This window comes from Geotrypetes seraphini, chromosome 11 (assembly GCF_902459505.1).
Source record: "Geotrypetes seraphini chromosome 11, aGeoSer1.1, whole genome shotgun sequence".
NCBI classification, from domain to species: Eukaryota; Metazoa; Chordata; class Amphibia; order Gymnophiona; family Dermophiidae; genus Geotrypetes; species Geotrypetes seraphini.
In genome coordinates, this window is record NC_047094.1 from 21075014 (window position 1) to 21102237 (window position 27224).

At 46.8% G+C, this 27224-nt stretch overlaps 2 protein-coding genes across 6 annotated transcripts in view; one reads left to right on the forward strand and one right to left on the reverse strand.

Moving 5' to 3' along the window:
• Window positions 1-27224, forward strand: part of C11H7orf50 (chromosome 11 C7orf50 homolog) — a 293434-nt gene that overhangs the window by 136173 nt on the left and 130037 nt on the right. The window lies entirely within an intron of this gene.
• GPR146 (G protein-coupled receptor 146) overlaps window positions 6809-27224 on the reverse strand; it is a 73970-nt gene continuing 53554 nt past the window's right edge. For 2 of the 4 annotated variants that reach the window (XM_033914807.1, XM_033914808.1), the window contains exon 2: window positions 6809-9072. In XM_033914807.1, the coding sequence (XP_033770698.1) occupies window positions 8027-9072 (1046 nt within the window). In that variant the 3' untranslated portion in view covers window positions 6809-8026. Of the gene's footprint in view, window positions 9073-9452; window positions 9635-15008; window positions 15128-27224 lie in introns of those variants that run through there. The other 2 variants (XM_033914810.1, XM_033914809.1) reach the window with 2 other exon arrangements.

Here is a 27224-nt window from a genome sequence, read left to right on the forward strand (position 1 = left end):
TGCCCCTCTATTCCTGACCTAGCTTCCTGCTTTGGTCACGACTGCACAGCGTGGTTGAGCCCAAGGGCCGCTCCTAGGCTTACAGAGCATGGAGCTTGTCTCCACAGCCCCCAGTTCGTACTTGATAGTGATACTGGCAGTGACTTGGGGGGGGGGGGTTGTCCCAATTGTGGCACCGCTGTTGGGGTCGACCCTCTACTACTACTGCTTATTTCTCTAGCGCTGCTAGGTGTACTCAGTGTTGTACATTACAACATCCAAGACAGTCCCTGCCTAGAAGAGCTTACAATCTAATCAACAGGACAAATTGGGGTTTCATCTCTTTTTCTGAAACCTGTTAGCTATTCCCTGTGTTAGGGAATAAAGCTTATATTTGCTTCCCCAGGCAGCTTGCAGTACTCTATAAAAAAGATCAGCGCAAAGCTTGATTGGGGAAATCCCTTTTACTCATAAGTGAGGGATTTCCCAAATTATCACCCAAGAGCCCAGGGAGCATCAGAGCTGCCCAGACTTCGGACTGAGGGAATCCCCCCAAAATCTCAACAGGCTCCTTACCTACTATGCGGTGAGATAAGGTGAAGACAGCCATAGGCTTGCGTGTGTTGAGCCAGCAGCTAAGCGGGGATAACAGATTATTTTTACAGTGTGTGAATGTGGACTCTCTTTTCCTTCGGTGAGCATTTTACATGTGCTGTTTCCTTTTCCCCTTCAGCTACAATGGATAATTGCTCTGTCTTAGCATGCCTGCAAGCCACATTTGGAGACCAAATCTCTGGTCATGTGGTTGGCTTCTTCATACATGCCTAACCCAGGTCTTTCTGTAGGGGTGGGGGGGGTTCCTGCTGTTATTTTTTTGTTCCAGAGTTTGCCTCGGATGGTTAAGCACACCTTGCACAGGTCCCCTTACCCTAATCCTCATACTCTTGTGGGAGGTGGAGGCCCTGTTTTGGGGTCTTGGTATTTTAGAACATATCTGATCATTCTACGGAACCAGATGAAGAGCATAGTAACATAGTAGATGATGGCACATAAAGACCTGTATAGGCCATCTAGTCTGCCCAACCTTACCCACTCTTTAAATTACTGATTCAATTTAAATTTTTTTTCTTCTTAGCTATTTTTAAGCAAGAACCCAAAGCTCTACCTGGTACTGTGCTTAGGTTCCATCTATTGAAGTCTCCGTCAAAGCTCACTCCAGCCCATCTAAACCATCCTAGCCATCGAAGCCCTCCCCAGCCCATCCTTAACCAACTGGCCATATATGGACACAGACCATGCAAGTCTGCCCAGTACTGGCCTTAGCTCTTCAATATTTACTATTATTTTCTGATTCTAGATCCTTTGTGTTCATCCCACGCTTTTTTGAACTCTGTCACCGTTTTCCTCTCCACCACCTCCTTCAGGAGCGCATTCCAGGCATCCATAAAGAAGAATTTCCTTACATTGCTCTTGAGTCTACCACCCCTCAACCTTGGTCAAAGGCCCTCATGCATCCCCCTACAGAGTGCTGTCTTCTCACAGTGGCTCCCATCCAGTTAATACTTTCACCGTCCTCTTCTTATGCCCAAGGCAAGGCTCAGTCCAGACAAAATCTCTGGAAGAGATAAATCAAACCACTTGAACACAAAGTTGAATGTGTTGAAGTGGTTTATCTCTTCCAGTGATTTTGGTAATTGAACTGAGGGCTTGCGCGCTTGTAGCTTTTGCTGCTAAATGAGTTCCTCGATTATAGTGAGGTATTTTTCTCCACCTTATCATTTTGTATGTTGTTAACCTCCCTCCTCCGTAGGAGATAAAGTTGAGTGTGTTCAAGTGATATGTATGTTTTTTTCTTGGGGGGGGAGTTAGTAGCAGCATCTTTCAATGTGGTAGGAGCCCTTCAACAGCAGCGTTCGGTGCAGAGGGAGCCCTTCGAAGCAAACCTATATCGCTCACCACTTTCTGTGTTGGGGCAAGATAGGCCTTTTAGATCGAAGCTGTTGGAACCCTGCAATGTTGCTTGGCATGTGGAGGTAGCTTATTTGGTAGGGTGGTAGTTCATCGTGGAACGTGCCATAGAATGATTCAGTGCTGAAATGGCCACAATGAAACATCTGTGATGAATCATCCTAGATCTGAGGCAGAGCTTCTTTATGTCTTTCCTCTATGGTCCCTCTTAAGGTGCCTTCTGCGCAGAATTACACAGTTTCCAAATCTGGTCTTACTAATGGCTGCCGTTTGGCCCTGCAAAACCTTGGTATGTGAACCTCCAGCATCTTCCATTACCCTCCTTCGGCAGGGGTTGGTAGAAATAAAAGACCTGGATCCCTTCTGGCTTATAGTTTGGCCATTGAAAGGAGGCGCTTGGAAGGGTGATGGTACTCTCCCACAGTGATTTCTGTGCTGCTTCATTCTCACTGGTGTGGGAGCAAGCTTTTTCTACTTGGAGGGCTCAGGTCCCAATATTTTGGGAATCTTACAGCAGGGTTTAGACTTGAGCTCCCTGAAGTTTCAGGTGGTGCACTCAGTTTCCAGGGGAAGGTGGATGGCATCTCTCTGGCCTTGCATAGAGTGGTAGCACAGTTTCTGAAGGGGGTGGCATATGTGAGCCCTCCGCTTCAGCTTTTCTTTCTGTTATGTGATATCAATCTGGTGTTCAGGGGACTATCTGAGGCGCCATTTGATCTATTGTGTTCGGCCTCCATTAAGGAACTCACCCTTAAAATGGTGGTTTTGGTGGCCTTCAGCTAGGAAGGTCTTTACTGTTGTGACTCGTATCTGCCCTTTTCAGAGGATTCTGTGTCCTTGTATACGGTTCCTCCTTTCTGCCGAAGGTGGTTTCTCCTTTCCATGTGAATCGGGAGATTTGCTTGCCTTCCTTTGTGGAGGAGGGTTCAGTGGCCGCAGATCGGAAACTTCATAAGCTCAATGTTCGGAGGATTCCTCTCCGGCACCTGAAGGAGACAAATGAATTTTGTCTCTCGTTGACTAACTTTTTTTTTTTGGCACTTGGAAGGGGTCAAGTGGCTCAAAAGGCCTCCCATTTCGAGGTGGATTAAGGCAGCTATTGAATCTGCTTACATCAGCAGGAATAAGCCAGTTCCTCAGGGCTGAAGGTCCATGCTACCAGGGCTCAAGCTGTGTCTTAGACAGTGGCCTGGGCTGTGCCCCCTGAGATTTGTAGGGTGGCAACATAGTTGGCACTTCTTTGTTAGGCACTACAGGTTGAACTCGATCGCCAGAGCCTAGTTGGGCTTTGGTAAGGCTGTGATTCGGGGGACCCTGTCTTCCCCGCTCATTAGATTTGCTTTGATAATCCCTTTTGTGTAGAACGGGGAGCTGATGCTAAGAAATGAGAAATTATGCCTTACTTGATAATTTTCTTTTCTTTAGTTAGCGAAATCATTCTACAATCCTGCCCTTGGAAGACTTCAGCCTGGGATCATGGGTGTGCTTTGTGCTCTCTCAGTTGCTTAAAAAAATTAAAAAAAAAAAGTTTTTTCCCCAATTCATAACCAGGGTGGCTTTTTCCTGGTGTGTACAGAGAGCCACTATGCAATGAGCAGGAAGTGAGAAAACACCACAGTTATACGGTTGATGAGACATGGGTGTATTACGAAGGGTCTTTGGGCAAATGCATTTTGGAATCTATCTTATCCAGTGATGTGACTGGTAGAACTCATTTTTTTCTCTATACCTGCACCTTGCTGATAGAACGGGAGGTATGGGTATGGTGAAGGTAGAGGGAGACAGATTCTTCAGACTGGCGGGGGCAACAAAAACTAGAGGGCACTCAAAAAAATTGAAGGGAGGTAGGTTCAGAACAAATGCTAGGAAGTTCTTCTTCACCCAGAGGGTGGTGGACACCTGGAATGCGCTTCCAGAGGGGGTGGTTGAGCAGAGTACGGTTTTGGGTTTCAAAAAGGGATTGGACGAGTTCCTGAAGGGAAAGGGGATCCAGGGGTACAATTAGAGGGTTGCTATACAAGACAAAATGCTCTTGAGTAACAGATCACTACAGGTCGTTGACCTGGGGGGCCGCCGCGGGAGCGGACTGCTGGGCATGATGGACCTATGGTCTGACTCGGCAGAGGCCATGCTTATGTGCTTATAACCCATTTGTACAGAACAGTTTCACTGACTAAAAGAATCTCAAGCTTGAAGTTTTAAAATACTCATCTGATCTAATTCCACCAGTTAATCGGGTATTCTATATTTCTTCAAAGAAACAGATAGGAGACGCTCCTGAATTAGGAGCAGCTGTGGAACAATTAAATCTTACAGAAATAATTGAGTCATCAATTACAGATTCCGGAGAGAGAGCTACACTATTAGTTTCTTTTGTTTTTGAGCAAGACACAAATTCACTTTTGAGAATTCTCAATTACCATTTCTGGGGAAAAGGGTTTGGATATCCCCAGATGTCGCAAGACAAACACAAGAGCGGTGCAAACTTTTTCTAGCAATGAGAACTGAGACTGTGCTTGCCTATCCATGTAAATGTTTAGTTAAATACCTTGCAGTTAAATATGTTTTCTATTTACCTGAACACTTGCGCGCATTTCTTGATTTGAAGAAGTTGTCTACTGGTAGAGTTAATTAATGTAATATAGGGAACCTTCTGTTAAGCCTATTCCAGATTACTTATTACATTATTATTGTTGTTTTCTCTTCACATTTTTCAGGAGCTCTCTAATCATGGATTGTGGTCTAAGAAGGTTTTAAGAATTTTTTTGTCTCATGGGATTTACTTTGTATTCTAGTGCAGCTGTTTTTTTTAAGCAAAAGTTATCTTGTGTTAATTTTGGAAAATTCAATAAAGATAAAAAAAATTTTTAAAAAAAGAATCTCAAGCACTTGACCACACGTGGCTTTGTATCTGAATTAGTTTTGTCCAATAAAAGTCACAGTTAAAATTAAATAAATATATCAGTAAATTAAATGCACTGATGACATCCCCAGTAAACCAAATGAAGCTCTCCGTGTTACCATACTGCATATCAATCAATTAAATAGGATCTTGAAAACAAGAAGTGGTATTTTAAAAAAAATTCTGATTGTAAGATATTCTGCAATCTATGGAATTTGATAAGTTGGTTGAAAGACTGCACTGAGATATTTGTCAACAGTAAGCTGCTGTCCAAGAAAGTCTTTCGTATATTAATGTTGGGATGATTACCACAGTGGTTAGGACTAAAAGCTACTGAACTTCTCCAGTGCGGTAGAAATTCTAAGAAAGATGACGTGTAATAGTATAAAACACAGAAGCACCTCGTATTTGCTGAATGATATGTCATATTACCAAGGTGAAACTTTCCCCGCAAAACTTTAGGTCAGAAATCTTATAGCTCTGCATTTTAACATTTTAATGATATAGTGGTAACTGTGTGGAAAGTTTATTTATACCTAAGGTAGTATGTCATTTATATTTTATGAAACGTGCCATTCTGTATTTTAAGTTCAAATGTGATGGCTCATTCGGAGATGTTGTGGCCTGCATTTCTAGCAAGTATTTCCGTGTGACTTAAAACAACAGTGTATCAGAAAATTTACATCTGGAATAAGACACAAATTGGAGTGGAAGAAGGAAAGCTTTTCCCTCATGTTAATTTTTCCAAAATAAACTGGAAAAGTTTAGAACGCTTCAAGTAACAAGATGGGGATGGAAGGCCTGAAACCAAGCCACTTCTTCCAGCTTACAAATGAGGTGGGAGAGTTAGAGAGAGGGCATGAAATGGGCCCAGGGACCACAATGAGTAGCCAGCTACAACTGCACCTCTTCATTCTTCTCCCCTGTCCCTTCCCACATTTTTACGTACTAATTTGGTGCTTCTCAAACAAGCCACGAGCTCGCCTGACTGAATGTCCACTTCTCCCTCCATATCCACGGGGGTTAGGGGCAGGGCCGGCTCTGACCCACCCCCCACTGGCATCCCTTAAGCTTTAACTGGTGGCCTAGCGGGTTTTCGGGGCAGGAGCGATCTTCCTGCGTTCCTGCCCCGGCAGCCATTTCCTATGAGTGATCTGCACGGGGCAGGAGCGCAGGAAGATCGCTTAAGGAGGGGTCTAAGAGGGCTTAAAAATAGCCTGAAAAATGAAAATGGATTTAAAAAAAATCGCAAATAACCATATCCGGATGCTGAAACTGCGGATTCAGAGGGAGAAGTATCTTACCTTCCCTGGACCTTCAACATGGCCTGGTTTGGGAGAAGGGTATAGTTGTTGTAATGCAAGAAGCATTCTTGTAACTCATAAGAACCAAGAGGCTGATAATCAGATCCAATCCACTCTGCTTTTCATAGTATACAACATTTAAATGCCTTATCAAAGACTGAACTTAGCAACTCCAGAACATGTACTGCAATTTTACAGCATTGAAAGTAAGACTCTTTCCATTGATGCTCTACCTGAGTAAAGTTAATCTGCCTCCGTAATATGAAGCCTCAGATTTATGTCAGAATATTTTGTGCCCTCTTGACCAGATACACTTCAGTCCTGTTCTTCACTAGAATGAAACTGGACCTAGCCATACCATTCCCCCCTTCAGTTGATACCGCTCCAATCTTTCTCTGATCATCTCTAAATGTGTAGTTGTATCCCTAAGTTAAGTTTGATTGCAATTTGTGTGTGTGTATATATATATATACTCTTAATATAAGCTGAAATTGGGGTCTGCTTATATTCGGGTCAGCGCCCACCTGCCCCCCCCTCCCAGATGTATTTCAGGCCTCTGTCGGGCCTGTCGTATGACCTGGTGGTCCAGCAGTGGGCTGGGACAGGAGCGATCTCTCCAGCCTCCTCTGCCATCTTTCACCTCCCTCCCTCCCACCTCCCTCATGTACCTTTCAAATCCCTGGTGGCCCAGGACAGGAGCAATCCTCCTTGTCCTGGCCGATTCTGACAACTTTTACCTCCCTCCCGCGTACCTTTTGAATCCCTGGTGGTCCAGCGAGTCCCATCCAGAGACGCTAGATGAATGTCTGCCGCGGGTTCTTGTGAGTCCCACCCTGCAGCTAGCGGCTCTGACCATGGCAGGAGCGCAAGGAGCTCACTCCTGCCCTGGTACATCGCTTGGACCACCAGGGATTTGAAAGGTACCCGGGGGAGGCAGAATGGAGGTAAACGTTGTCAGAGTCGGCCGGACAGGAGGCGGGAGGGATCCCTCCTGTCCCATCACTGGACCACCAGGTCATACGGCAGGCCCAGTGGAGGCCTGCAAAACATCAGAAGGGAAGGGGACTGGGTGCAGAGCCTGGCAGGGCACTTTAATATTAACTCCCTGGTTTATATTTGAGTCAACCTTTTTTCCTCCTTTTTTTTGGGAGGGGGGCAGGGTAGGGTGGAAGGTTACCTTCGTTTATATTCAGTATAGAACCTATGTAAAATTAAGCAGACGTAGTTGGTGACACTTTCACCTTAGCACCCACCCTAGTTTCTTCTTTGCTCAAGTTAGTGAACATTTATGGAGACAGAAAGACAGACATGTGTTAAGTAGGAAACAAAGGAGCATCTGTCTCCAGTAATAAAAAGCATTGAATGCCCAAAGATGAATAGTTTTGAATTTGTAATTAATTTAGTCAAACTAGGTAAATCTCCTTCACCCTCTGCAACTTCATGACATTCTGTTAACATAGCTTATAGTCTAGTGCACCAACTCTTGAACTTTCAGCTGCTTGGAATTTCATTAAACAGTGCTGTCTTAATGGGATATTCTTAGCTAAGAACATAATCACTTTTTAACTTAACAATATTTTTTCCTCTAGAAAAATTTTCCTTCCAACAAAGTGCCGAGTGTTCGGTCAGAGCTTCCATTAACCCTTGATTGATTTCTCTTAAGCAGGGCAGTACAGTAAGAATACTTTGAACGTTGCAATCTACTCAGTGCTTGCATTTTGCAATTGGTTGTTACACCCTTAACGTGGTATAGAAGCCCTGTTAGAGAAGGCATCCTTGGAGACTTCAGAGTTGACATCTCTGAGCACAACACCTGAGCCAAGAGCCAGTTTGTAATCCTGCAATATTTGAATACTGCACTGTCTTTGACTTGCTAAGTCATCACCGGTTGGACTATAGAGTGCTCATGGGAGCATCTTGGGCTTCCACAGTGCAGTCTTTTGAACAACCGGCGCAACTTGCTGGGAAAGTTTTTATTAACGTATCTGTAGAGCAAAGGTATTACAAAGCTGCTGGAAAATGCCAGGAATCTGGACAAGTTCTCGAGGAAACGGAGTATGCGGAAGTAATTTCCATCTACTACCTTGATCTGCATACTTGTAAAAGTGTTCATTGAAAGAATTGCATAGTAAGGTGTCCATAGAATAAACTGTATACAGACTGTGGCAATCAAAAGCCTGTGCATAGATGGATCTAGCCTTCCAGTGTCTTGGTCAAGGGGTGTCGTCTCTTTTCGTATTCGTAAGATTAGTATAACTGCATACAGCACAGCAAGCGTTGGTACTACGTACCCAATAAAAACCATGATAGCATCAGCTGCCTGTTTGTTCTGCATTTTGGAACATTCTATAATTTTATTAGATACGTGATTGCAGATATAGAAGAGGAGGGATGAAAAACTGGTCAGCATAGCTCCTCCCCAGATGAACCCACACACATGTTTTGTATTATATACACTTGACATGTATGTCCTGGGCAAAGCACGTTCGATGTAGTAGTCCAGGCTGAGCAGCGTGGTGGAATACATGATGACCAAGGAGGAAATGTTAAATAAAATGATCAAAGTGATGTAAACTTCATTGTTATAAGTCCAGATTGCCCACTTCGTATTGGTAAGTCCTAGTAGGTATATAGGCGTTACAGCATTGATAATGAGGCCGGCAATAGCCATGTTGACAAAGTAAACGTCAGGCATGGTCATGGTCGTTTTGTTGTAAAGGTTGACCAGGATCAGCAGGGTGTTGTAACAGAGCCCTATCGGGAAACAGATGAGAAGGTAGAGGAGAGAGATGACTGAGAGGACAAGTTGAAAGTCATGGCAGAGATGTTGGTCCTCGCTGTTCTCAGTATCATTGAAGGCTTCACAGTTCCACATAGTGATCCTGGGTTCCAAGTCTTCACTGCCGGTCACCAGCCGGGCTGCATGAAAAGAATTAGAGTAAGTTAGTAATACAATTGTTTTATACATTATTGTAGTAGACAAGATCCCTCCTATTCCAGTAAAATTACAACAAATTTTGCAATTACTTGATATATATATATGCTTACAATTAAACAAATTCTCCCTTAATATTACATCAAACCAGAAACTTACTACAGAATGTTTACGGGACATACTGAGTCATCTGTTGAAATTTTTGGAAATGATCCTGAATAATGGGCTTGCAGGAAAGTTGTTAAGTAGCAGGCACATTCCTTAGCAAGTGTTGTAGCATTTCTATGGAATAGCACTGAGCCACCTCTGTTCTGGTGGAACGCCGTTGAATTACCCATTAAAACTTTGTGTATCACTGGTATACCTTGCCCACTTTAATTCTGCCATCCACGGCTCACTCGTGATGAATTTGCCCAACAGCCAATTTGCTAAAGTCACACTTCTCCCGTTCTGTGCTTCTGGGGAAAGCTCTCAAAGAAAGGATGGTAGGACAGCTCTTTGTAAGGCACCGTACAAGTCTGGTGTATACTGTGCAGCCTGACAGCACTATAAAAATAATCATTACAAACTCATACAATAGCAAGGTAATAATTACTTCCACGCATTGGACACATATCTTGTGGTTTCTATGAACTTCCCTATTCTGCATTCCACTGCTCTCAAATAGCAAACCTCACCCCCACAGGTTAAAAAATGTTAAAGTTGTGGTTTTTGGCTTTTTTTTTCCTTCTTTTCCTGTTTTTTCTTTCTGCTCCTTTGGAACTGCAGCTCACTCAGAACCTGCCTCTGTTAGAAATACAACATTGACTCTTCATTGACAAAGGGTTTCTATCTCCCTTGTCCCTTTACTGCAGGGACAGTGTTCAGATGGGGGGGGGGGGGGGGCATGAACCTGGGCTGCTTTCACAATTCCCGTAATCATGCGTCCTAAGGCCCAGATTAGAGGTCTGCACAGGAACGGGGATCGCGGGACTCCCATCGGGATGGAAGGCTTTGGAAGCAGGGTTCGTCCATATAATATAATGGACACGTCAGCCTTTGTAAAAGAGGGGGTTTTATAAGTTAATTACCTGAACAGAAAACAAAAAAAGGGTTCCACCAAAGAGATTCCACAAGGAAAACAGCAGCGCAAACACAATAGAAACTGTGGAATTGATCCTGTCAGAAGTAATTGCTGCTTTTTATGGGGATGGGGGACGGAGAGGATCCTGATGGGGATGGGTGGGGACGGAGAAGATCCTGGCGGGGATGGGTGAGATTTCTGTCCCCGTGCAACTCTCTAGCCCAGATGCTCTAAACTCGCCGTGCCTTCAGCAAGCGACACTAAACCAGATTTTATTGGTTTAGCGCCGAAGTATTTTACCTACCAATGCGTATAAGGGCTCACCGCGGTCTTTGCCATGCTTCCTTGCAGCCTCCGACTCTGCTAAGTAAATGAGGTCATTAATATTAAAACTAGCACTTCCAGTGATGCTCAGACATTGCCTGTTGGTACACAAAATGAAGTGCTGGCTTTAAATGCTCCAGAATTACCAGCTGGTGCCAGGGGGGGGGCGTAGTGTTAAAATCGCAGCTCAGGCGCACGTGTTGAAGGCATGTCTGAGTCGAATGCATCAAAGCTTAGGTTGCCCATTGCATGCGAGGTAGAAGATCATCATATTTTGGATGCCGATTGCAGGAGGGGAGCACTTGTCCCACCAAAGCAGAGTAAAAAAATAATGTTTTGATATTTCACCCCTCCTCTTATGATGTGTGCCTATGATGCATTTCTATAAGACACGCCTGTGATTGACTCACATGCACATATGCCTCTTTTCATGGGCTACGTGTCAGTCGCTTTCTCCAACGACTGATTGAATGGGATTTCTGTGGGCCTCTGCAGACCTCATTTGCATGCGAAGCTGTTTGAACACGGATCGTTGTTTTCAAATCGGACAATTTACCAACACTACAGCGACCCACAGGTCCTAAGTGGTGCTTTTCAGAAAAGACAGGCTCTTCTTGAGAAAAGCGGGAGACTTTTACCTTAAATTAATTTACATTTCAATATGCCTCTGGTACTTTCCTGTCCTCAAGGATCTTGCAGTCTAAGGGCCTGTTTTACAAAGTCACACTAGCAGCCCCAAAGCCCATAGAGATTTAAAGGGCTTTGGGGCTGTTGCTGCGCGGCAGCCATGAGCGTGGCTTTGTAAAACAGGCCCTAAGTCTGTACTGGAGGTAGTGACTTGCCCAAGGCACTAGAAGTGCAATTTGAACCCTGGTTACATTGGTTCTCCACCTGCTACTCTGACTAGTAAGCTACTCCTTGTTTACAAAACGGTTATTTCTCTGGAAAAAAATGTTTTCTAGCTCTGATGTCCCTTATAATACAATGAAAGGATAGTTCATTTTAAGCATAAGGGAGTTTCATTTTAGTTTCTCTAATGGCTTTCCTTTCTCAGTCCCTACTGGAAAAGAACACATTTTAGCCTCTCATGCATAAGGGCATCTTGCAGGTTTTAGAATGTATAGTGGAATTTTAAATAGCCAATCATAAATTCCTTTTGCTTTGGCCACTGTGGGACATGTGAAATACCAGGTACATTAATAAACCTTGTAGCAGCACCTTGAACAGGACCAACACAGAAGGGTCACAACTAGCCACAAGACCTCAGATCCCATGATGCAACTCTACTCAATGACCATACACAAGCTCCGGAAAGCTCTTGCCTCATTTCACCCTTTTGATGAGTCAAATGGGCATACCCGACTCTTTCAGTTACAAAAGAATCTAGCACTTTAATACAGTGAATCTAATATATTTTTATTCTGCAAACTCGCCATTAGGGCACAAAGCAGCTCACAGAAAAGATGGAACAGTATCTAGGAAGTACAATCATACAAAACAAATTCTACAAAAAGCATAAATCATGTGAAAGATTTGCTAAATAAGATTTTTCAAATTATGATGAAAAGAAAAATAAGAACTTTGGCGCCTAGGTAAGAAGTTCCATCTTGCGAAACCCCCTTATCACCATTTTTAACTCAGAGAAAGGTGAAGGTAAATTGTTCGTAGATTAAGTTGTTCTACCAGTAGTAAGAAAAATACAAAAGCGTTCAGGACCTGAGCCCTCAAACATTTTAAAACTAAGCCAGGCTAATTTGAATGTTAAGTCCATGCATGCACTGGCAGCCAAAAGTAGATGAATTGGTTAGGGAGTAACTGTCTTATTTACAGGACTGCCAAATTACGTGGTAGATCTGTGTTAAAAATTTTCTTGAGAGCAATGTCTACAAATGGGTTTGTTTTGTGAAATAAAGAACTTTGCTCCTAAGCTGGTGCTATGTTGAGTTTCCCTTTTTAAGAGTGTTTAGAGGTTCACTAGGTTCTGTATATTTAGCTTTTCTAAATACAGTGGTGCCTCGCATAACGGACGCCTCGCACAGCGGACGCTGCGCATAACGAACTTTTTGTCTTGCTCCCTATAACGAACTTCGTTTCACACAACGAAGTCGCCCGAGGGGCCCGGGGGGGGGGCGGAACTACTCTCGCCGCTTCCTAATGTGAGCCGGGAACAGCAGCACCCTCCTGTCTGAATGCAGTGTTCCATCATCTCCCTCCACCTTACCTTAGATGCCGAGTTTTCCGGCTTTCTTTTTCGGCCAGCCACACACTTTCAAAGAGCAGCACATGCGCGCATGCTCTGTTGTTCAATCTTCTCCTCTGACGCAACCGGAAACCGGAAGTTGCAGGAGAGGAGAACATTGATCAACTTCAGCAGCTGCGCGTGCACAGCTTTTTGAAAGCGTGCGGCTGGGTGAAAAAGAAAGCTGGCAAACTCTGCATATAAGGTGAGGTGGAGGGAGGGAAATGTAGGGCTGCAGAACGAATTATTTTGTTTTACATGTATTCTTATGGGAAAACGCGTTTCACACAACGAACGTTTCACATAACAAACTTGCTCCTGGAACGGATTAAGTTCGTTGTGTGAGGCACCACTGTACAGTAAAATTTTGGACTGCAATTACAGTGGTACCTTGGTTTACGAGCATAATTTGTTCCAGAAGCATGCTCGTAATCCAGAATACTCGTATATCAAAGCACATGTCCCCATAGGCCATAATGTAAACTGAAACAATTTGTTCCACAACCAAGGTTTACTATGGTGGCCCAGGGGTGGGTACCTGCCTGTGGGTGCTGCAGCCCTTGCAGCGTGGTGGTTTCCCCGTGCGGCTCTCCTCCCTCTTCGGCCGATGCCTCTGCCGTCCACCAGCGCCTCCCGGCTTCCGATTCAAGCCGGCCATCCTCCAAACGCATGCGCAGGACCTCTGAAATCCCCCGTCAAGTCTGTGCCGGTCCAACAACACGCGCCCCACGTACATGCATGCAGGATGTCCTGCGTGCTTGTACGTGGTGCCGGCTTGACCGGGGAGTTCAGAGGTCCTGCACATGCGTCTGGAGGATGGCCGGCTTGAATCAAAAGCCGGGAGGCGCTGGTGGACGGCAGAGGCATCGGCCGAAGAGGGAGGAGAGCCGCAGAGGGACCCCGGGGAAAGGAAACCACCACGCTGCAAGGGCTGCAGCACCCACAGGCAGGTACCCACCCCTGGGCCACCATAGTGAGAGCTTGTGTAGCGAGTCAACACTCGTTTTGCGAGACGAAAGTTTGCTGAGTGTTTTGCTCGTCTTGCATAACACTCGCAAACCGAGGTTCCACTGTAACTTGTTTTGCAAGACAAGCAAAACATTTGATTTAATTTTAACTTGATACACAAGCAATGTCTTGCAATACGAGTACATACAATATCCACACATCACAACTGAGCCGATGGTTCCTCTCTCTCTCTGATGCTACAAGAGTGTAGTGACTGTTCTAAATGAGCAAGGTCTTACAATACAAGTAGTATAGCATTTTGTATTAAAGTTTTTGGTTTGTGGAATGAATCGGCCGAGTTTCCATTATTTCCTATGGGGAAATTTGCTTTGATATACCAGTGCTTTGGATTACAAGCATGCTGCAGGAACGAATTATGCTTGCAAAACCAAGGTTTTACTGTATATGTATTCCCAAGGAGAGGGGTTGCACACTTTGGTCAGGAGAAAAAAAAAATCGTTCCATGTTTATGGAGAGTTTTAATAAACTTGCATAGTTTCTCTTGCCTAACTCAGAACACGTGCATGATGTATTTCTGTACCCATGTACTATTTAGGAATTCACGAAAGAGAAACTGAGTAATCACAGTCCTTAATTTAACTCCACCCATAATCTTGTGCGTTAAACCTTTTCGGTCACAAGCTAACCTTGCAGTCTCTTAACAAACAGCTTATTTTTTTCCCCCTGCTTGGTCTGTCTTGGCCGATTATGAGCGCCAGAAAATAAGGCTAAATCTGGTCAGTGTTTTCCCCATACGCCCCAAAAGTCTTTTGCTAGAGGGATGCAGCTGCTCTCTGGCTCTCTAAATTGTAGCGCACAGGTAGCTCGATGCCAGGCGAAAGCTCTCTTGCCATTAAGATTCGTGGTAGCAGGACACAAAAATGCAAAAGGAGAGCAGCGACTGTTATTTAGTTAAGAGGCAGCGTGTGTCCGGGTTTAAATAGGATTAAGTCTAATAGTTTCAGGCAAATCAATATTGCAACGGAAGCTGCTGCCAGCACATCTGGCTTGTCCTATCCTCCCCGGTGGCTTGGAAGGGGGGGGGGCGACACACAGAAAGAACCCCCCCCCCTCACATTTTAGTTTCTTCGGAGATATTTCGAGGTGAGAGACTGCTGTAGTGAAATCTTACACCGGGGGGGGGGGTCAAAGAAACCTGAAGGAGAAGAGCTCGCGCGCTTTGCGTTGCCCCCTCCCCCGGGTTCAGGCTGGAAGTGACAGTGTGGAACCCAGAGCGCTAGAAAGAACGCGCGCTTTTGCGCGACGCAGTCCGAGCAGCCACCCACCTTTTCGTTCACGCGCTCGGCCCACGGGGAGGTGGCAGCCCGGTTGAATTTTCCCCCCCTCCCCTGGATCAGCGCCGGCCGGCTGTCCCTCCGCGCGCCTCCTGCACTTGTTTGCCCCATCGAGCAAAAAAAAAAAAGTTTCCTCTCTTTATCTGGCCCCGCCCTGGCTCTGCTTTCCAGCCGCTTGCGAGGAACGAGAGGCGGAGGGGGCGGGGCCTGGCTTCGCCACTTCTCCCCGCCCCCTTCCAAAGTAGCGCGCGGAGGCCGCAGGTGGGCAGGAGACCGACATCTGCACGAGCACAGCTGGACCTGCCTTCGTTTATAGCTCTTTGTTCCCTCCAAAGGGGGGCAATAAACTTGTTCCCATATGTCTCGCCAGTCGGCGGTTTTGCTAGAGCAGTGGACTCCAACCCCAACCCTTTGCAGGGCCACATTTTGGATTTGTAGGTACCTGGAGGGCCTCAGAAAAAATAGTTAATGTCTTATTACAGAAATGACAATTTTGAATGAGGTAAAACTCTTTATAGTTTATAAATCTTTCCTTTTGGCTAAGTCTTAATAATAATATTGTCATTTATAGCTAAAGAGACATTTGATCAAGAAACTGTTTTATTTTACTTTTGTGATTATGATAAACATACCGAGGGCCTCAAAATAGTACCTGGCGAGCCGCACGTTTGAGACCACTGCTATAGAGTGAGGGGGGGGGGGCAAGCACATGGGTGTGGGCTCGAGGAGAGGTAGTTTGAAAAAACAGTGCTTGTAGGCAGAAGACCATTGAAGAGGGAAGTCTCCCAAAGGGGGGACGCTCCAAGCCCTGTTAAAGCTTGGTATCCTAGGCACATGCCTGTGTTACCTGTCAAAATTCAGCACTAGTATTAAACAGACTGGGAGGAGTAAATGGAGTTGTTTAGTGAACCTAATCATTTTGAAAAGCTGGCTTCTATGGCCGGGTAGACTGAAGTTACATTTTTATCCTAAATACAATATCTAATCTAGAAGATTTCAGCAAGTGACTGGTATAGTGTTGTGTATGGTAAGGGCAGGATTACCATATTTGTGAAGACAAAAAAAAAAGAGGACACATGACCCTGCCCACACTCCACCCATTTCCTTGGTCCCTCTTCCCATCCTCTGTACCCTTTTAATGCTTCTCTCTCTCTCTTCTTCTAACCCTCTCCCCTCTCCCCCCCCCAGGTGGGTGCCCCACTCTCCTTCCAACCTCCTGTTCTGCTGTTTTTGTCTCTCCCCTCCCATCCAGCACTACCTTACTCAATGCTCTTTTCTCCTGTTCTCTCTCCTTTCCATAATGCTTCTCCAGTGTTCTCCAGCCCCCATCCCTCCCTCTATGTTGTTTCTCCAGCCTCCTTCCCTCTCTGTTTCTGTAACCCCTCTCCCCCCCATGCTTTTTATCTAGCATCCTGACCTCCGATGCTGCTTCCCCTCATGATCTCTCTATCTCCCGACTCCCTCTCCTTCCTCCTCCCTAGCCAGCCACTGTAATTTAACCTTCAGGCAGTAGCACCAAGAAGGTGAACCTGTTACCGCCGACCTGTCCCAGAAGCCTCTCTGCAGTGACTTCCTGTTCCCACTTGGGCAGGACTTGCAGAGAAGCAGCTTTCAGGGCAGGCTGGCTGTAGCAGGCTCACTTCATTGCTGCTGCCAGCTGCCCAAAATTAAATTACAGCGGCCAGCCTGGAAGGAGGTAGGAGAGGGAGTCAGGAGATAGATCTTGAGAGGAAACAGCGTTGGAGGAGAGAGGGTAGGGGACTGCAGAAACAGGTGGAGGAGTCGGGAGAGCTGGCTAAACCTGGACAGACTCCCCTATTATTCAAAAACTGCCTGGGCAGTGGGCACCCGGACAGTCCTCGAAAAAGAGGACGTCCGGGTTTTCCCCGAACATCTGGTAACCCAGCCAGTCAGGATCTTCTCCGTCCCCACCCGTCCCCGCCAGATCCTCTCCGTCTCCACCCATCCCCGCCCGTCCCCCATAAAAAATAGCAATTACTTCCGACAGGATCATCAATTCCACAGTTTCTTTTGTGTTTGCACTGCTGTTTTCCTTGTGGAATCTCTTTGGTGGAACCCTTTTTTTGTTTTCTGTTCAGGTAATTAACTTATAAACCCCCCTCTTTTACTAAGGCTGACGTGTCCATTATATTATATGGACGAACCCTGCTTCCAAAGACTTCCATCCCCGTGGGAGTCCTGTTGGCTAGACAGGGGTCCCCATGGGAGTCCCGTGGGTTAGGGGGGGACCCCCGCGGGACTCCCACAATCCCCGTTCCCGTGCAGACCTCTAGTCTAGAGTATGCAATATTGTTTTCCATCAAATGGTTTGTTCTTAACTTTAAATATATGAAACCAGTGTTGCCCAGTCTGGAAACTGAACTCAAGTGTGGGAAAGCATGAAAACCTTTCACTATTATTCTAATCAGTACCTCCTTGCAGCTAGACTAATTTATAGCAGCAGAGGAAATGTAGTGTACCATGGGTCTCCAGTGTTTGGATTACATCACAAAGGCCCTCCACTTACTTTTTTGTTTTTTGATCAACCATCTTCCTCAGGCGGGGCACCTGGGAGCTATAGTCCCCATCCTAATCTCCCCACTTCCAATACTCTGCTGCAGAAGAGTATAACTTATTAACACCACCCAGACCTGGTGTGAAGGAAGCATCAGCCACTCTCAATCCTCCCTGTTTCCCATCCCTTCAATTTTCTGATTCAGGCTTCATCTCCTTACAGTTCCTGGTGGGAGCCTGATGACTTGCTCTTCTCTTAGCTGTTCCAGAGCTTGGTCGGGTACAGAGTATGATTTTCTGGAAAGCTCTTTGCCTGTGTTGGTTTCCAGCAGATGCAAGTGAAGCAGATTAGGCGATATGGCATTAGTATATCTTTCACTGTCCATAAGACACAGTGTCCAACTCTAGCCTTGACCTCCTGTCTAGTCACGCCAACTCCATTATATGACTTGCCTAAAAAGTCACCCATTAATTAAACACTTCAGCTTTCTTGAAAGCTGAGCACTGGTACAGAGCTGCTGAGTTTTGCATGTTCTTTTTTGGTTAAAATCAAATCAACATTTTTTTAACTCTTTGAGTTGCAGTGAAGGCCCGGGTTTTAGAATTATTTCCTTCTCTCCATCACTAACGCAGCTGAATCCATATGGAACTCAGCCAGGAATCTGTTTACTTACCAAGTGTGTGATAATTACTCGTACAAACGCTACAGAAATGTCAACATAAAACTAAGACAAGAGAGCTTGCGTTCATTTATCAAATACAGAGCACGTGAGTACGTGGTGTGTGACCTTTCAGCAAAACCACCACCACCATGAGTTTACACTGTGTCCCAGTGCATGAAATTGTTTTCATTTTGTCCATCGTAATGTGCATACTTTCACTCCATCATAGTGTGTGTACTTAATCCTCTGGAAATGCATCATCTCCTGAATTCTATATATGGCATTTTCAGATGCATGTGCAAATTTGGGCATGTGCACAACTTTATTATTATCTAATATAATAAAACGGTAAGCCGCGCATGCGTGCGTCCATTTTCCGTGAGCTGTAGCACACATAGGAAGTGCGCATGCACGGCTTACGGTCTGGCCTCACACGAGGCAAGACAAGTGGCATGCGCGCCCTTCCCTGCTCTCCACCGCTGCCGGCCGCTAGCACACCCTGCCCTCTCCGTCGCCTCCCGGCTCCAGCGGCGTAGGCAGCACTATAAACACGCTGCTTCGCGCCCTTCTCTGCCGATTTCCTCTGCTGCGTCTCTGATGACATCATCGGAGATAGACGCGGCAGAGGAAATCGCCAGTAGAAGGCCGCGAAGCAGCGTGTTTAAAGTGCTGCCTACGCGGCTGGAGTCCCGAGGTTTGTCGGCGGTGGGAGGGTCAGGAGCAGGCCGGATCGACAGCGGCAGTAAAAGAAGGGGGAGGGGCCGAACGGAGCAGGGAAGATAAGGTAAGAAAGGGAAAGGGGGAGTGGGGGAAAATGCTGCTACTGCTTCTACACAGGAAAGGGGGGGATAGGAAGGAAATGCTGTTGCTGCTGCATAGGGAAGTGGGATGGAAATGCTGCGGCATAGGGAAATGGGGAAAATTGACAGACAGACAGCGGGAGGGAGGGAGACGGAAAGAAAGAAAGACACAGGGACAGAAAGACAGACAGAGAAAGGGGGCCAGAGAGAGAGTCAGCGGGAGAGGGAAAGGGGGCTGCTTTGTGGGGAGGGGTGTGCTTGGGGCAAACAGCTTTGCTCTGGGGGCGAAGACAGAAGGGGCCATGGAGAGACAGGAAGAGGGATAGAGGGCTGCTTTGGGGGGAGGGGTGTGCTGGGGGGAGACAGAAGGGGCCATGGAGAGATAGGGAAAGGGGACAGACAGCTTTGCTCTGGGGGGGAAGACAGAAAGGGCCATGGAGAGACATTTGGGGGGGAGGTGGGTGCTGGGGGCAGACAGCTTTGCTCGGGGTGGAGGGGGAGACAGAAGGATACAGACAGCGGCCTAGGAGAGAGAGATAAAGAAACACAGACAGACAGACACATCTATTCTAGTACCCGTTAATGTAACGGGCTTAAAGACTAGTTATTATATATTATATAAGAACATAGGAATAGCCTTATTGGGTCAGACCAGTGGTCCATCTAGCCCAGTAGTCCGTCTTCACGGAGGCCAAACTAGGGTCACTAATACCTGGCCAAAAACACAAATAGTAGCAACATTCCATGCTACCGATCTAGGCCAAGCAGTGGCCTAGATCATGACATGTCTGTCTCAATGACAGACTATGGACTTTTCCTTCAGGAAATTCTCCAAACCTTTCTTAAAACCAGCTACATTAACCGCTCTTACCACAACCTTTGGCAATGCGTTCCAGAGCTTAACTCTTCACTGAGTGAAAAAATATTTCCTCCTATTGGTTTTAAAAAATATTTCCCTGTTAACTTCATTGAGTGTCCCCTAGTCTTTGTAATTTTTGACGGAGTAAAAAATTGATCCACTTGTACCTGTTCTAGACCACTCAGGATTCTGTAGACTTCAATCATATATCTCCCCTCAGCCATCTCTCTTCCAAGCTGAAAAGTCCTAACCTCTTTAGACTTTCCTGATATGAGAGGAGTCCCATCCCCTTTATCATCTTGGTTGCACCTTTTCTAGTTCCGTTATATCTTTCTTGAGATAAGGCGACCAGAACTGAATGCAATACTCAAGGTGAGGTCACACCATGAAGTGATACAGAGACAATTATAACATTCTTAGTCTTGTTAATTATCCCTTTCTTTAATAATGCCTTGCATCTTGTTTGCTTTTTTGGCTGCCACCGCACATTGGCCAGAAGGTTTCAGCGTATTGTCTACAATGACATCCAGGTCTTTTTCTTGGACGTTGACCCCCAAAGTGGACCCTAGCATCTAGTAACTATGATTTGAGTTATTCTTTCCAATGTGCATCACTTTGCACTTGTCCACATTAAATTTCATCTGCTATTTGGACGCCCAGTTTTAAGAGCTGACTTAAATGTGGGGAGGAAGTGATATACCGTATTTTCACGCAAATAACGCGCACCCGTATAAAACGCGCACACGGGTATAGCGCGCAGAAATCACGATGATATGTACAAAAACTTTGGTATACCGCGCTCACGGGTATACCGCGCATGCTGCCCGACGCTCCTTTCGCCCGCCCTGACTTTCCGTGCGCTGTCCCGACTCTCCGTTCACCCCCCCTGACTTCCGTGCACTGTCCCCCCTTGAAGGTCTGTCCCCATCCTGAAAGCCTGATGCCCCCCCCCCCCGACGTCCGATACATCCCTCCCCCCCCGAAGGACCGCCGACTCCCCAACAAAATCGGGCCAGGAGGGAGCCCAAATCCTCCTGGCCACGGCGACCCCCTAACCCCACCCCGCACTACATTACGGGCAGGAGGGATCCCAGGCCCTCCTGCCCTCGACGCAAACCCCCCCCCCCCCCCCCCAAGAACCTCCGACCGCCCCCCCAGCCGACCCGCGACCCCCCTGGCGACCCCCACGACCCCCCCACCCCCCTTCCCCGTACCTTTGGTAGTTGGCCGGACAGACGGGAGCCAAACCCGCCTGTCCGGCAGGCAGCCAACGAAGGAATGAGGCCGGATTGGCCCATCCATCCTAAAGCTCCGCCTACTGGTGGGGCCTAAGGCGCGTGGGCCAATCAGAATAGGCCCTGGAGCCTTAGGTCCCACCTGGGGGCGCGGCCTGAGGCACATGGTCGGGTTGGGCCCATGTGCCTCAGGCCGCGCCCCCAGGTGGGACCTAAGGCTCCAGGGCCTATTCTGATTGGCCCACGCGCCTTAGGCCCCACCAGTAGGCGGAGCTTTAGGATGGATGGGCCAATCCGGCCTCATTCCTTCGTTGGCTGCCTGCCGGACAGGCGGGTTTGGCTCCCGTCTGTCCGGCCAACTACCAAAGGTACGGGGAAAGGGGGTGGGGGGGTCGTGGGGGTCGCCAGGGGGATCGCGGGTCGGCTGGGGGGCGGTCGGAGGTTCTTGGGGGGGGCGGTCGTTGGGGGGGAGGGGGGTTTGCGTCGAGGGCAGGAGGGCCTGGGATCCCTCCTGCCCGTAATGTAGTGCGGGGTGGGGTTAGGGGGTCGCCGTGGCCAGGAGGGTTTGGGCTCCCTTCTGGCCCAACTACCAAAGGTACGGGGAAGGGGGGTGGGGGGGGTCGTGGGGATCGCCAGGGGGGTCGCGGGTCGGCTGGGGGGGCGGTCGGAGGTTCTTGGGGGGGGGGCGGTCGTTGGAGGGAGGGGGGTTTGCGTCGAGGGCAGGAGGGCCTGGGATCCCTCCTGCCCGTAATGTAGTGCGGGGTGGGGTTAGGGGGTCGCCGTGGCCAGGAGGGTTTGGGCTCCCTTCTGGCCCGATATTGTCGGGAAGTCGGCGGTCCTTCGGGGTGGGGGTGCGAGTGGTCCTGCCGGGGGGGGGGATGTATCGGACGTCGGGGAGTCGGCCGGGCAAGAGGGCTTGGGCTCCCTCTTGCTCCGATCGTGGATGCGGGTGCGGGTGGGAGCGCGTGCGAGCGGTCGTTCGGGGTGGGGGTGCGAGCGGTCCTGCTGGGGGGGTGAATCGGGCGTCGGGCGGGGTGGGAACTATGTTTTAAAACTTTTGTATACCGCGCTCACGCATATAACGCGCGAGGGGTATGCGCGGTAGGTAAAAACGCGTATAACGCGCGCGTTATATGCGTGAAAATACGGTAATTGAAAGTGGGTTTGTGTGTAATGTACAATCAGATCACAGAGGGAAGGGAATGCACACCAGCACCTGATGAGCAGAGGAAGTGTAGAGGGCTGTAATGAATCAATAGGAGGTGTAGGTACAAGGGAGAGTCTGTGGAGCAACCCTTAAAAGCAAGTACTAGTAACTTAAACTGAATGTGAAAACTGAGAGGGAGCTAGTGATCTCTTTTAAGCAAGGGAATAATATGGCCGAATTGTACAGAAGGTGGACAGCAGTAGACTGAATTAACTGAAGGCGTTTAGGGAATAAAGAGAGAGGCCAGCAATTTATTTAAAGGGATTTATTAACCGCCCTTTCATGAAGAGATTTACCCAAAGCGATTTACAATACATTGAATACATTAATACTCTTAAGTACTATTTTCCTTATCTGCCCCTACAGGCTTACAATCTAACTGTAGTACCTGGGGCAATGGACAATTAGGTGACTGCTACTTATCACTTATGTAGCACTGAAAGGTGTACGCAGCACTGTACACCTTGACATTTATAGACTGTCCCTGCTCGGAAGAGCTTACAATCTAACTTGGACAGACAGACATGACATATAGGGTTAGGGATGCAGAACCCAAGGTGAAAGGAGTTAGGAGTTGAAAGCACTCTCAAAGACTTGCCCAGAGTCACAGGGAGCAGGCTGTGATTGAACTCGCAACCTCATGGCGCTGAGGCAGCAGTTCTAACCACTAGGCCAGTGTTTTTCAACCTTTTTACACCTATGGACCGGCAGAAATAAAAGAATTATTCTGTGGACCGGTGGTTGAACAACACCGGGCTAAGTCGTGGGCCAGACCCCGCCCCCATAATAGTACTAATTTCACCTTGCACGTCCCGTGCCTCATCTGGAAGCCTTCCCTCTGACGTTGCAACGTCAGAGAGAAGGCTTCCGATTCAGGCGCAGGATGCCCGTAGGAGCCGCTGCCCGTGGCTTTGTGCGCTGAATCAGTTAGGAAGAGGAAGCTGGCTCGAAGATAAAGCCGCATCGATCGCACCGCGGACCGGCGGTTGAAGAACACTGTTTTGGGCCTGATGCACGTGCTGGCCCTGTGGACCGGCGGGAAATTTCTGTGGACCGGCACTGGTTGAAGAACACTGCACTAGGCCACTCAACCTCTATTGAACAATTAAGCGCTGATAATTGGCTTAAGCAATTAGCATTGATTGGATTTATTTGACATTTATGCACATAAATTTAGGCATGGTACCAAAAAGGGACCATGGAAATGGGAAGGTCATGGGCAGATGGAGGGCATTCCTCAAATTTATGTGTGTAATTAAAGTTTAAGGGTTTATAGAATACCATCAGCATTTTTTTTTCAGTACCAATTTTTAAGCACAGTATATAGAATTTACCTCCAAATGCTTAAAAGTAAAAAAAATAAAAAAAGGCAACTTGGTTTTGAGTCTGCTGTTCAATGGATGCATATCAGAGATTATCCATTCAGTGCTGGGGGAGGGGGGAGACGAGGGAGGAAAGACGGCTATCGTGGGCTAGATTCACTAAGCAAACCGATCGTGTACAGATCAGTTTGTGACCCCTTTACGACCCCAACCCACTAACCTGGCCGCACCTGATCCGATCCACGCATGCAAATTAGGGAAATGGCATGCAAATCTAGCAAGGCAGCGATTCACCAACATTTTTCAGGCACACCGACTGCTGGGGACTAATCGCTCAAGCCCTTTACGGCTGCCCTGCCTTCTGCCGCCCTGTCAGCCCCAATCTCATGTTGCCCCGAACGCCTCCCGCTGTCCAGATCTGCCTCCCGCTGCCCCAATTTGCCTGCCCCGCAGTGCTAGCCCGTGGTTTTAACCTGCGGGCTTTTAGCAGGTTATAACCATGGGCAAAAGAAAAATAAAAAAGCCGGCCCAGAGGTCCAGTAAAAAGTAAAAAAAAAAGATTGCGGCTCCGACGGGCATGCGCAGACCATCTACAGATGGTCTATGCATGCGTGCGGATTGCACAACAGTGATCCTTGCAGGCAGATGGGGGCGTTCCTCCGATCTCCCCCCCCCATCTGCATATTTTTCTTTCCTGAATTCATTGGACCTGCCCGGATCGGGCAGGTTAGTGAATCTGGGCATATAATGGTAGTCTCAAGGTTCAGTTCTTGAGCCTGTTCTTTTTAACATTTTTTTTAAGCGATATTGCTGAAGGGCTGTCAGGTAAGATTTGCCTCTCTGCGGATTATAACAAAATCTGCAATAGAGTAGACACCCCTGATGGTGTGAATAACATGCGGAAGCACCTAGCGAAATTTGAAGAATGGTCTGAAATTTGGCAGCTAAGATTTAATGCTAAGAAATGCAAGGCCTGATGCATGTGCCGTCCCTGTGGACCGGCACCAGTCCATGGACCGGTGGTTGAAGAACACTGCTCTAGAGTACAGGAAAAGGACAATTTTCAGTCCTTTACCCGGGTAAATTGGCTGTCTGCAGGTTCACATAGGATTTCCACATTGCACTTTAGCCAGGACATTTTGGGTGGAATTAGAAAAATCACACCTAGACCTTATTTTTAAATCTACACTCATTATTTTCTATGAAAGTTTGACCCCCCTAGGAAAAACTGGTGCAGAGTTGATGGGCCTTTTCTATAAATGGCCAGTTTTTGAAGTGAAAGCACACATACGAGTTCCTTACAAAATTAGATGCAAGCGTTATTCTTAGGCAGAAGGTCTGAAAATTGTTTCCAGAGTCCTGAGGGATTTTTCCACAAGTGCTACATCTAGGAATTGGGCAAAGGTTCCACGGTTCTCTGTGTGCAGCTTCATTTTTGCCTGTTTGACTTTTTTTTTTCTGTGAACTTTTTCCTTTTGAGAAATTACAGGAAGTCAAATTGTTGTGGTATTGAATTCTGCAAGCAGACAAGACACTTGAAGGCTTTTTTTTTTTTGTCCTACTTTTTAAAATTTGGCCCTTGATTGAACGATAACATCTGTGGTATTTCCTACAGGTTTTTATCTGTGATTAAAAAATAAAGAACATAAACAATTAAATAGGGCCGTCTTTGTAGCTCCATGACAGCACCGTGCTCTGCCACACAAAAGGGCCTGGGTTCTATTCCCGGCCCAGGTCTTCCATGCCCTGGGAAGACAGTGCCTTGACCATCATTTAGTTCCAACATGTAGGACCCACATAATTCTGGAGGGATTATAGTCTCTGCAATACCTGAGCTATGTTGAAAGGGGGGCTATGAAGACAGGGAGAAAGTTTACAGGTAGCAGTGGATGGAGGCTGATGGTGCCATAATCCAGGGATCTCAAAGTCCCTCCTTGAGGGCCGCAATCCAGTTGGGTTTTCAGGATTTCCCCAATGAATATGCATTGAAAGCAGTGCATGCACATAGATCTCATGCATATTCATTGGGGAAATCCTGAAAACCCAACTGGATTGCGGCCCTCAAGGAGGGACTTTGAGACCCCTGCCATAATCCATTAGAAACTGGTTCTGACTAGAGAATGACAAGGGGACAAATTATGCCCCGTCCCATCCCCGTGAGTTTTGTCGCTGTCCCATTCCTGTAAGCTGTGCCTTACCCACACAAGCCTCGAACACTTATGATTTTAAAGTGTTTGAGGCTTGTGCAGATAAGGACAGAGTTTGCAAGAATGGAGCAGGGACAGGAAAAGAACTGGACGGGATGGCAAAATGTGTTCCCAAGGGGATGGGGAAAAATTTGTCCCTATGTCATTCTCTAGTTCAGACTGAACAGGAAGTTAAAAGGAATAGGAGGAGACAGCTGGGCCAAACAAAAAATATAATACACCTCTCCATAGCTGAGTGATTTAAACTGTCAAATTGGAATGGATAAACATGCAGGAAAGCCCCTGGGGTTCCATATTACCCATCTGAATCCATCTGCATGTCTGCAAACTCATAGAGCCCAAAAGAGGGTGTGTGTGTGTGTTGCATGCAGAAAGCAGCCCTTATGTAAGGCGCCGTGTCAGTTCAGTTACTGCCCGGCCGCGAATAAAGGGCTCTTTCTCATTCTTGTGTACATGGGGGATTGAGAAGTGCAAACCATGTGTGCAGGGTCAGAGTAATAGATGTTTACCGAGAGGAAACAAGACAGAAAGTTGTCTGTCTTGTCATAGGCATTAAGCACCGCAAAGAACACAAGAAGCAACTGTGTCTCAGGATGTATCATAAGGCTGCTTATAAACACTTCCTTGTTATGCACTTGGTAAAATATTTGCCCGTCACCAGATGTTTAGCATATGTGTGGCATGAATATAGAAAATGGCCTTAGCATATGTTTGAACCAATGTGCACACAGGTGATTATAAGACACACCTTCTGACACTTCTCAGTGCTCAGAGAACTGTTTTTAGCGAATGAGACCGCTGGGTGAAGCACATTTTTAGCCCACTACTGATACGGCTCAATTCTCAATCATTGCCCTGGTCCTTGTAGTATCTATAAGTATAATACTCTCTCACTTTTTTGATCTTTTTTAAATACTTTTTGTCTCTTTAAATGCTCAACTTCAAAACAGACTTAGCTTTTAATGCAGGGGTTAGAACCTGTTCAACCCCTGCATTAAAAGCTAAGTCTGTTTTGAAGTTGAGCATTTAAAGAATCAAAAAGTATTTTAAAAAAGAATTTTAAAAAAGCAAAAAAAGTGAGAGTATTATACTTAAAGATACTACAGGGACCAGTGCAATGATTGAGAATTGAGCCTTATCAGTAGTGGGCTAAAATTTTGCTTCACCCAGCGGTCTCATAAGCTAAAAACGGTTCTCTGAGCACTGAGAAGTGTTAGAAGGTGTGCACATTAGTTCATATCTGTTTGCAGTTCTTCAACTGCCGGTCCGCAGGAAATTTCTGCCGGTCCGCGCAGGGCCGGCAAGATTAAGGTGACCCATTTTCAGACCTCCTGTCCCGTTGTCCCCCCACACAGCTTCGCTGTGCTCGGGGACAAGACAGGCGATCATTTCCTGTCCCTC